Below are 11968 nucleotides of genomic sequence, written 5' to 3'. Positions count from 1 at the left end.
ATACTGATTGGGTCAGAGATGGTCAGTTTTATACAGAATGAACAGCACAGCATTTTGCCAAAAAACATGTAGCATTGCTTAAACATTGTGTATTAACACCAGTTCTTTGTTCAGTAGTGCATTTTGCACTGCACAGAGTTACAGTTTTTTAATCTGTCAGTAAATAAAATGTCCTTTAACTTAACATGTGGTGGATTCTTTTATCTTCATGGTCATTATTCTTGAAAGTAATACAACTTAAAGTACTTACCGTTTAGCATTGCTTGTGCAAAAAGCTGTTTGATATGCACTGTAAATGTTATTTTTAAAGGCATGTTGCCAAACACATGAAATCTCAATATTTAATAATTGCTGGGGCAGAAGCATTGCTGCAAATATAAGGCCAGTTTGGGCTACATAGAAAAGCCCTGTCTTTTTAAAAGCCTTTGTTTATACATGCATATATACATTTTTTATCTATCTATCTATCCCATCTAAAGTGAGACATTATTTAAATAAAAAGGAATTTAAGGGTGATCTTCAACTAGCACTTTCTCCTTTAACCAATCTATTCTTTTGTGGGGAAAGGCTGTTTGGGTACTTTGCTTACATGTATGTCTGTGTACCATTTGCATGCAGTGCCCATGGGAGGCCAGAAGAGGGTGACAGATCCCCTGGGAGTAGAATTATGTGTTGTGACAGTTGTGAACCACCAACCTGGAATCAAACCCAGGTCCTCTGGAGAATTAACCAGTGTTCTTAACCACTGTGCTATCTCTTCAGCCCCCAAGTTATTTTTCTTGAGACAGTGTCCCAGAGTGGTCTTGAACTCTTGATCTGTTATTTTTCAAATTAAAGTAGAAATAAATTTGTATTTGAAGGGCCAGAACTTTAAAAGGGAAGAATTTACTTCTAACATGTATGAAACCTCAGTTTTTCATTAAGTCTTTCTATGTGTGCATCTTGTGTGTGTGTTGTGGGAGGGAGGACGCTCAGTCTTCCTCAGCAGCTGCTGCTTTATTTTACTGAGGCAGGATCTCACATGAACTTATGTGGAGAGCCGTTCCAAGAGCGAGCAGTCTCAAGCAAGCTCTCATTTGGCTAAGCTTGCTGCCATTGGTTGCTCGAGAGAGGCAGGAACGGGAGAAGCCAGAAGTAGGAGAAGCAGGCAGGAGGAACAGGAGGGAGAAACATTGTTAAAAGGTTCCTGAAATAAACTGCTAAAAGGAAGAGTTCCCGGGTCGAGTCTTTCTTGCCGGACAAACTTAGAGCTCTCCAGGTCTCTTGAGGTGGCCACCATATTCATTACCTAATATTTACCTGGGTGCTGGGGCTCTTAACTCCAGCCTTTATTCCTGCAGAGCAAATGCTTTACTCACTGAGCACTACCTCTTTTAAAATTTGCCAAAAAGGATGTATTAAAAAATTACCTCACTAAACCTTAGTTTATAAGCTCTAAGTAAAATGTTAACACCCAAACTTAAAATCAGCTTCATAATCAAATTTTTTTTTAAAAAAAGGAGAAGCCCATTTTATCAGTTCAATATTTACTGCCTGCCTTCTAAAGATAAAACACTGGAGATAACAGGAGACTATAGACTGGGAACACAGAGAGGTTTGAGTAGGCTAATGTGGAGGTGAGGACATGAGGAGGGAAAAAGGATGGTGGTGACTAGTGCAAGCTCCTGGGGATACAAGCAGAGTACATACGGTCTATGTTACCTCTGTCTACCAGTCCTTTAAAACCAAACCCCAGGATAAGAATTACCCATGGGCATCTGAAGACAGCTACAGCATACTATGCCGGAGGCGGGGCCGGAGCGAGCCATCTGTACAGCTAATGTACTCATACACATAAAATAAATAAATCTTAAAAAAAAATTTAAATAAAAAAAAATTACCCATCAAATTTTTGGCAACCATACTCAAGAATTAAATTGTCCCAACAATAGAAAAGTCAAAATATTTTATTCAGTGATCTCACATTCTAAATCCAGCCCCTTTGGAAGAAGTTTATCCAGGTGGAAATGATTAGTCGTTAAAGAGATGACCATGCTTTTTCTGAGACAAACCAATCCTCTGAAATCACAACAGAGGTTGACCTGGTAGCATAGGGCCCCAGGCCCCACCCTGCTCCAGCTTGCCTGGAAACACCAAGGGGCTCAGATTAAGGCCACCATGAACCAAGCACAAATCTCAGGAGTCTTAAAGAGCATTCAAATGGTCATATGGCATCATTTTCTCTGAGGAGTCTAGACTGTGTCACTCAGGAAGGAAGTCACTGGTTATGTTGAACACTTTGTTAAACTGAGAAATTTGCTAACTGGAGATAGGCAGAAGGGTCAGGGACTCAAGGTCATCCTTGACACAGCAAATTTGAGGCTAGCCTAGACTATGTGTGACCCTGTCTGAAAAGAAAAAAAGTTAAGAGTGTTAAGGGGTCAATCAATCTTTTGTTCAAAAGAGAAACAAACAAACAAACAAAAAACCTCAAAAAACTTCATTCAACAACTCTGGGAGACTTGAAATTAGGAAATAACTTTTAAAAGAAAGATTTTTGGTTTTTGTTGTTTTAGGGAAAGGGACAGTTGAACAGGGTAACCCAGCCTAGCCTCAAACTTGTGGCCCTCTTCCTGCCTTTGATTACCAAGGCTAGAATTTACAGGTGTGCACACCTAGCTCAAAAGAAAGCCTTATAGATCTGAAAATATTGGGCAAATGTGCTAGAGAATGTCAATTTACAGCCCTAGAATTGTACACAAGTGCCTAAGGGACTACTGGCCTAAAGAATCTTCCATAACATTCTTGCACTTAAGAAACAAGCCTGCACTTGGGAGGCAGTGGCAGGTGGATTTCTGAGATCAAGGCCAGCCTGGTCTACAGAGTGAGTTCCAGGACAGCCACCCAAAAAGCCAAACCTGATAGGGGTGGTGATGTAACTCATTTGGTAGAGGGCTTGCCTTACATGTACAAAGCCTGAATGCACTGGATGAAATTGGGTATGGTGGTATATGCAGGTAATCCCAGCATTGGGGTGGTGTAGGTTAATAGGACCAGAAGTTTGGATTCTGATTCTTAGAACAATGTGAATGGCTCTTGTAGTCATAGAACTAGATTGGTAAAACATTCACTCTTATGGCATAGCATTTACTGAAGGACTTGACAAAGCCAAGACTTTTTATGCCCTAACTAAACTATTTGACCTATGGACTAGAGGTCCAGCTTAGTGGTGAGTCAGTGCCCTTTCCTACTAGGCAGGAGGTCCTGAGTTTGGTCCAAAGTATTGCCAAAATACTGTAACAAGACCAACCCATTTCTTGTAGATTTAATGTTTCTCTTATTTTTCTGTTTTTGTTGTTGGGGGGTCTCAGTGTCTCTGTCTCTCTCTGTGTGTCATGAAATCAAGACACCTGGATTCAATCTCTGAATCCCAAAGTAAACAAGCGAGCAAACTCCTAAACATTGTCCTCTGATGGCCACGTGTGCTGTAACACAGGTGTACATTTTTTCACATACATACTAATAAAAATAAAAATTCAAATTCAGAGCCTGGCAGTGGTGGCACAGGCTTTTAATCCCAGCACTTGGGAGGCAGTGGCAGGGGCATCTCTTGAGTTTGAGGCTAGCCTGGTCTACAGAGTGAGTTCCAGGACAGCCAGGGCTACACAGAGAACCCTGTCTCAACAACCACCACAACAAAACTCAGTCCATAGTTCTTCTTGCAATATCAACGTGTGAAAAGCCCTCAAAACTAAGATCTTCCATTAAGTTTGGCAACAAACTTACCGCTCCCCAAAATCTGTCTTAACTGACCTAAAACTCAGTTGTCACAAATTCTCTCTAATGTCTCTCCCAAGTCTGCTGAAAGTCTTTGCCGTTTTGTTTTTCTGTAACTATTAAAGTATTAAATAATGAATCACAGATAGAGGTTCGAGCACTGAAGTGATGGCTCATCCATTAAGAGAGCTGACCAATATTCCAGAGGACCCAGGTTCAGGTCTTCTATCTCAGTACCCAGACACCTAATGTAATACTCACACAGTAGCTCCACCTGAAACTCCAATTCCAAAGGATCTGATGCCCTCTTCTGGCCTCAGAAGGCACTACATACATGTAGTGCACAGTGCAGGCAAAACACCAGTTATTAAAAAAAGAAAGGTAAAAACAAAACAAAACAAAACAGGAGGGGCTTGAGAAATGGAAAGCACTTGTTATGCAAGCATGAGGACCTGAGCTCAGATCTCCAGCACCTACAAAGGTGCTGTACACCTGTGATCCCAGTGCTGGATGGTGGGGATAGGAGCATCCCACTAGCTTACCTGGCCAGACAATTGAGCCAAACTGGCAAGCTCTAGTGTAGGTGCTATTCATAGTTGTCAACTTGACTATATCTGGAATGAACTACAATCCAGAATTGGAAGGCTCACATGTGATCCTAATCTGGAGGCTGGAAGATATAAGTTTCTGACCTGGATCTTGGCATGGAGAACTTGAGGCATAGTGGCTATGAATCCCAGATTAAGACAGGGAGATCTCTTGAGTTCAAGATCATTTGGGAACAAAGCAAAACCAAGATCCAGGCATGGTGGCACACATCTTTAATATGAGCCACACCTTTTGCTGGAGACCTACATAAGGACATTGGAAGAAGGAAGATTTACTCTCTTCTTGGCCTGCTTGCCTTGTGGGACTGAGCAACTGCTAGATCCTTGGACTTCCATTTACAGCTGCTGCTGACGATTGTTGAGGAGTTGGACTACAGACTGCAAGTCATCAACAAATTTCCTTACTATATAGAGACTACCATAAGTTCTGTGACTCTAGAGAATCCTGACTAATACATCTAAGGTTCAGTGAAAGACTGTTTCAAAATGTAAAGAGGAAAGCAATTGATGAAGACACCTGACATCTACCTCTTGCTTCTGCACACATACATTCCTTCTCTTTCTTTCTATATATATTTTTTAAATTAAATGTTATATTTGGCTGTGGATACATTACTTCAGGCCTCCTGCTGGGCTGTCAGGAAACGTGGCATGCATAAACTCATTTATGTTCTTTCAGGACATCTGAAAATCTCTTAATTCCAAAAGTTATCCAGCTTCCAAATTTCCGGATTACAGATTATAAACCTTTACTCAAAGAGATGCTAGGTCTGGTGGCACAGGCCTGAAATTCCACCTACTTTAGAGGTCAAGGCAGGGTTCCAAATTCAAGATCTGCTTGGGTTACAGAGTGAGTTTAAGGCTAGCCTGGGCAATTTAGTGAGACCTTGTATCAAAATAAGAGATAAAAATGTACTGGGATAGAAGCTCCTCAAGGATAAGATACCAGCTTCTCTTACCTTTGCCACTATTCTATCATTTCTTGGCTTCTCAGAAAACAGATTACTTCATACATCTTTTTTTGTCTCATATCCTTTTGTTGATGTTGTTTTTAGTTTTTGAGACAAGGTTTCTCTGTGTAGCCCTGGCTGTCCTGGAACTCACTCTGTAGACCAGGCTGGCCTCGAACTCAGAAATCTTCATGCCTCTGCCTCCCAAGTGCTGGGATTAAAGGCATGTGCCACCACTGCCCGGCTATGTCTCATACATTTTTAACAACATATTTGTATCTAATAGCTTACTCATTAAAATATATTATTTGATCAACTAGAAGTGAGTTAAAAAAAAAAGAACAAATGCAGGTCTGTAACACCCCAGCTATGTTAGAACCTGAGGCAGTTGCACACTCAAGGCCAGTCTAGGCAATCTCTTCTCAATCTCTGAAAAACAAAAACTAAAAGGGTAGCCAGGAATCCAGCTAAGTGGTACAGCATTTATGTAACAGATGCTAGGTTCAGTCCTTAAATAGGTAAGTATTGTCTTATTTAGAGGACATAACTATAGAATACAAAAATAAGGAATCTGAAAGGTCTACATAGAGAAGGCACAGCAAAGACCCAGAGACAAGAAGTAAGTCAGCTGGGTTTGACTTTAAAGAAACAGGATTTTATTATCTTGCCCAGATAGCCTTGAAGCCTGGACTCAAACAACCCTGCCTCAGCTTGTCAGCAACCAAAACAACAGGTTAAAAACCCCTGGCGAAAACAGAGACCCATGCCTTCAAGAACCTTTGTAGCTTTTTTTTCCTTCTTGAAAACGAACATAAAAACAATCAAAATAACTACTTCAAAAAATGCTGTAGAGGTTAAGTTTATTAGCCACAAAGTTTTAGGGCATGTACAGTAGGCTCTTCAGAAAATGCTAAGTGCATAAAGAAATTTTATACTTTTTTTTGAGACAGAGTCTTTCTACATAGGCTTTCTGGAACTCACTCCGTAGACCAGGCTGGTCTTAAACTCAGAGATCCACCTATTCTGCTTCCCAAGTGCTGGGATTAAAAGTGTGAATCACTATATCTGTCAGGATTTTATATCTTAAAGCAGGTAAATGACTAGGGGGGGAAAAAGAACACTAAAAGCAAACTTAAAAACATGAACAATTGGGGCTAGAAAGATGGCTCAAAGGTTAAGAGCACTGACTGCTCTTCCAGAGGTCCTGAGTTCAATTCCCAGCAACCACATGGTGGTTTACAACCATCTGCAATGAGATCTGATGCCCTTTTCTAATGTGTCTGAAGATAGTGATAGTGTACATATAAAGTAAATAAGTAAACCATTTATATATGAACAATTAAATACTTAATATGATGCTTAAGGAAATACCCAACATGGATCTAGCTATGTAGACCAGACTAACCTCACATTCAGAGATCCATTGCCTCTGCTTTCTAACTGCTAGGATTAAAGGCCTGTGTACAGCACCACAAAGGGCTAAAATTGTTTTTTTAACTTCTGTTAAAGAGGAAGAACAAGATAGCTTGTGTTGATTAATCATCAATTCTATGATTAGTCAATATGGAGTCTCTGTACATTTTCAAATTTAATGTTTATCAGTATATATTAGCTATACAGAAACATTTCATCTTAACATTTTATGCCTGATAAAACTTTGGTCATATTTACCTCCCATTATATACTTTATAAACGGTTTCCTTTCTATTTCATGTCTCGCCTTCCAAGTCTGAGGATCAAACCCATGACAGGCCAAATGCTCTACCACTGAGCTTTAGGTCCTATGAGAAAACATAACTGCATTACATAACATTACACACATTAACATACATAACATACATTCTGAATGTATAAAGGCTTCTAACTTGATTTACTTTTTAATTTATTTTTGGGTTTTCAAGACAGGGTTTTGATGCCTAGCCTTGGCTGTCCTGAACTCACTCTATGGCAGAGGCTGGCCTCAAACTCAGAGGTCCCTTGCTTCTGCCTCCTGAGTTCTGAGCTTAACGGTGTGCACCACCACTGCCAGCTTGGTACCTTTGTTTTCTGTTGATTCAGTCATTCTGACTTTGCTTTCCCTCCGGCTACTCTGCTCACATAATTATTATTTACACTGACTCATGCGATTGGACTTACGATACTTAAGACCAAGGCCGTGTAAACGACATCCATCGTTTTCAGTGTATGGCGATCAAGCTCACCCACATAGGCCACTAGTTGGTATTTTTAGGACAGCGTCTCACACAATCTAGGATGGTCTTGAACTCACTATGGAGCACAGGCTGTAGGCCACCAGTTGTACTTACACTCATTTAACGCGCATTTTGAGAGGTATCCATACACACCTCTCTGCTTTTTTGCAGTACCTGGTCAGATCTCTAAGCTGTACAAGATGACAGCTCCTGCAAAGGGAGGCAACTCCCTCCCTCCCTCTCTAGAGTCCTGATAAGCAACTACTGGTTGGGTGAACTTTCCTTAGGCCTAGACGAGGTACTGGGGCTCCTCTGATCCGGTCTCCCACGGGTCAAAGTGGGAAGGCAAGCTTCTGCTGGTGGAAGGGTCTATCCCAAGACTCGGAAAGTGTGTGCGAAGGCTGTGCGGGAGGGAAGCCAAGGCCTCCCTAGGCTCTCAGGGACAGCGTGGCACAAAAGGCCCGCCGCTTCCAGGCCCACTGCCTCCAGGTGCATCTCGGGAAGGGCCGGGCCTGGCCGGGCCGCGCGGCCGCTCCGCTCCGCTGCGGACGAGGATGGAGGCCGCGTGACCGCCGGCCTTGGGGAGCCCGTCCTTCGCTTCCGCGGCCTGGGGGTGGGGGGGATGTCCCGCCCTGAGGCTGTGCGTGGCGTGTCACCCCGCGAACCCGGCCTGAAGGGCCCGGCTCACGGGGCGGCCGCCACGTCCTCGCGGCGCTCGCAGGCAGGCAGGCAGGCGGGAGGCTCTCCCGCGCAGGCGGTTCGCGCGGGCTCCGCAGGGCGCGCTGGCGGCGGGGCAGGGCGGGGCGAGGCGGGGCGGGGCGCGCACGTGGTGCCTGCCTGCTGGCCGGCCGACCGTCCTGCCCCGCGGCCGGGATGGGGAACGCTCCCGCCGGGGTCCCGAGAGGCGGTGAGCGTCCGGAACGGGAGTGTGAGGAGCCGGGCGGCGCTCGGCGGGGCCGGAGACAGGGGTCTGAGGCGCCTTTCGGTGCTCGCCCGCCCGCTCGCCCACACGCCCGGCTCCCACTCGCGCTCCGCACGTGGCGGGCGGCGCGCTCCGGCGTGTTTACATTCCGCGGCCGCTCCACGTTGGGCCGCCGTCCTCTCCTGCCATTGGCCGGCTCCTCAGCCGCCGCGTCGCTCGCTCCGCCCGGAGAGGCGGGTCCTCGGGATCCCGCTCCCCGTGCTTCTGAGGAGACTCCGGTGTCCTCGCCCCCCCGCCCCCCCAGGCCTGTACGGGACCGCGGCGCCTCTCCCCAGATGCGGAGCCGAACCGCAGCCCGACGCCCCGACGTGAGGGGAACGGGCGTGCGTGCGGGAGTCTGGCGGGCGACCGACATGGGGGAGGAGCCTGGCGGCCGCGGCGCGCGCAGGTGAAGCGCGGAGACGGGCGGAGGAGCGCCGTCCGGGAGGGCAGCCGCACGGCCACTCGGCGCCCGCGCGCACTGAGGGCAGGGCAGGGCGCGGCGCGCGCGGGCGGGAGGGCGAGCTGGGCGGGCGAGCGCGGGCGGGCGGGGGGAGGGGAAGGCGCCGTCCGAGGTGTCAGTCTGCGGCGCATGCGTGCGGGGCGGGCCGGGCCAGGCCTATATATTGAGTTGGCGCCGGCGCCAGCTGAGCCGAGCTGTAGAGGGTCTGGCGGTGAGGAGGTATGGGGGACAACGGTGTGCGGGAGCGAGGGGAACCTCGTCCGGCGGGAGCCGTGAGAGAGGGGACATGGGGGTGGGGCGGGGACCAGAGGTAGGGGACTGGAGTTAGTTAAGGGGTCCCCGAGGTCGGTCCCTGTCAGGAGAGGCAGGGGATGGAGTGTACCCCCAGATGAGAGGCCACGGGCGAGCTGCTCTGTCTCCCGCGCGGGAGGATTGAGGTGTGGGTCGCCTGACGAGACACTCTTGAGCACTGTTTTTTCCTTTGATCTTCTTCCCCCCTTTTCCTTCTGCCCTCCTGGAGCTGAGGTCCCGTCACCCCTGCAAGCGACTCTGCCTGCCGGGTGGGGCTGGGAAGGAGGGAAAGGAGCCTGGAGGACGTGACACCAGAAGGTTCCCTCCACCCCTGGCTTCCTCGCCACAGCCTCTCTCCAAATTGGCGCGGAACCGGCTTCCCCCCAGCCCGCTCTGGGAGGCTCGTCCAGGCCCTGGCGGCCGAGTCCAGGCCGTGCCTTTCCCACCCCGGGTGGACTGAGGAGTGCAGGCATGATCCCCGAAGACCGTCTAAAGGGGGCTGGGGGACTTTGCAAATTCCTTAACGCACTCACGTTCCCAGTGTACAGTTAAGGAAATGAAAGCGAGTATGTAAAACTACTGAGAGGTAGCCAGTGTATTTCAGAAGGTAGTGCAGTATTCTTTTAAAGGTTCAGGCCACTTTCTGGTAACGTTAGCTGGTAACTTCTGAATCAGTTTTAATTGGAACTTAAAGATTATGGGTGACTATGTTATTGATCTTGTTTCTCTTCTCCCCCATTTAGAGGTTTCATAGTCCTCAAAGAAGAGAATGTCAAGACGCAGGTAACAGTGTTAGTCTTGGAGACATGTTTCAAAATTAGCTGCTGCTTTTGAAATATATGACTTACTAATTAAACTTCCTTTCTAAAATTCATCACAGTAGCCGTTTACAAGCTAAGCAGCAGCATGCCCAGCCCAACCAGCCAGATTCTCCACAAGAAGCCCAGATAATTCAGGCCAAGAAGAGAAAAACAGCACAGGTGATTTAAGGAAAAAGAGGGAGAAAGGGAAAAATATTCTTTGCTGAGATCTTAGTTTACGTGTTTTTTTCTATTCTCCAGGATGTCAAAAAAAGAAAAGAGGAGATCACTAAGAAGCATCAGTATGAGATTAGGGTAATGCAGAACTGGACTGGGTGGGCTGGGGAGGAATCAGTAGAACCATGTGTTACTGCCTTCCAGTGGGAAGGTTCTGATGATCTTAGAGGTGAACTTGAAGGAGGTTCATAGAAGCCTGAGTCCTACAGCTGCAGTGTAGTTGGCCTAGAAGCAGCTGGTTCCCTTTTGTAAATCCCTCCCTTTTGGAGCTGGCTGGTGTACCAGGGCCCGCCTATATACTGCTCTTTGTTCACTTTCAGACTACAGTGGAGGGCCCTAATAGCTAATGAGCTGGCATAAAAAAGATTTGAGATCACTGTCGGTTTGGCACCCCGGCTTTGGTATCCCTTCCTATGTACTTACTTGGAGATAGTAATTCTTTCAAAAAGATTCTCCAAGTGACTTCACTTGACTAAATTTTTTGATGTTTTTGTATTCAAGTATTAGAAAACACTTTAAAAAGAGCTTTTATTAAAAAAAAGGTATCCTTGCTAAAATTTCTAGATTCAGAACTACTCTTAAAATTATTTTACATTACATTACAAATGCATTCGTTATTACTTCAGTACATTAAGTATTGTATTACCAGACTTTGTTATCTAACTTATGAAGACTAATGAATTATATGTCTTTAAAAATAAAGTACGAACATCAAATTGGCTATATCATTTGAAATTGCAGAACAAAAGCCAAGGTTTCTTAATGCACTAATAGGTTTTTCTCTTTTTGTTTTGAAATGACAGAATTGTTGGCCACCTGTACTGTCTGGAGGAATCAGCCCTTGTATTATCATTGAAACACCCCATAAAGAAATAGAAACAAGTGACTTCTCTAGATTTACAAATTACAGATTTAAAAATCTTTTTATTAATCCTTCACCTCTGCCAGATTTAAGGTAAAATAATTTCAGTAATTTTATATCAAATGTTAAATGATAGAATTAAAATAACGCTATGTATTTTCTTTTGACTTTAATATAAAATATGGAAACTTGTTTGTTTGTTTGTTTGTTTGTTTTTTAGTACTTCCCTTACTGAGAAGCATGTATCTCTACATGAGACAATATTTGCAAATGATAGCAAGTAATATTTTTAAAACCCAAACTTGGGTTTTACTTTACTTGCTTGGGAAGTGCTTCTAGACACAGCAGAACTGAACTACTTTTTAAAATGTAGCTTAAATAATTTGTCTAGTTAAAATGAGAACATTTTTAAATGAACAGCAGTTTCAAGTCACAACCCTACTTAGTCCTTACCAAATTTACTATCAGTTATGATAATGATTAAGAAGTATAGCTTACAGAAAATATATATATAGTAACTGACATTTGACTTGAATAAGCAAATTAAAGGAGTCAAACTATCTGTGCCTGACACTTTGTTCCACCTTAAAAATCATTATAGATGATGCTGCTTATATTTTCAAGTATTGGAACTTGATTATGACTGTGATCATATACTTATTTTTGTATATACATATATTTATTTTTTTAGTGTTGCTTTTAAGAGTTACCTTGCTGGGTGATAATGATGCATGCCTAGCACTCAGGAGGCAGAAACAGGTAGATCTCTGTAAATTCAAGGGCGACCTGGTCTACAGAGTTCCAGGATAACCAGGACTCAGAGAAACCTTGTCTCAAAAAAAAAAAAA

At 44.8% G+C, this 11968-nt stretch overlaps 1 protein-coding gene across 8 annotated transcripts in view; it reads left to right on the top strand.

The window, feature by feature from the left end:
* The first annotated feature begins 7872 nt into the window (after nt 1-7872).
* The window catches only part of Ccne2 (cyclin E2), a 14024-nt gene continuing 9928 nt past the window's right edge, over nt 7873-11968 (top strand). The window contains exons 1-5 of one of the 8 annotated variants that reach the window (XM_031366623.1): nt 7873-7995; nt 9965-10004; nt 10102-10201; nt 10283-10336; nt 11062-11213. In XM_031366623.1, the coding sequence (XP_031222483.1) occupies nt 9991-10004; nt 10102-10201; nt 10283-10336; nt 11062-11213 (320 nt within the window). In that variant the 5' untranslated portion in view covers nt 7873-7995; nt 9965-9990. The other 7 variants (XM_031366626.1, XM_031366622.1, XM_031366627.1 and 4 more) reach the window with 7 other exon arrangements.

The sequence above is a fragment of the Mastomys coucha genome, unplaced genomic scaffold (genome assembly GCF_008632895.1).
Source record: "Mastomys coucha isolate ucsf_1 unplaced genomic scaffold, UCSF_Mcou_1 pScaffold14, whole genome shotgun sequence".
Lineage (NCBI taxonomy): Eukaryota > Metazoa > Chordata > Mammalia > Rodentia > Muridae > Mastomys > Mastomys coucha.
This window is presented reverse-complemented; position numbering and strand designations above follow the sequence as displayed.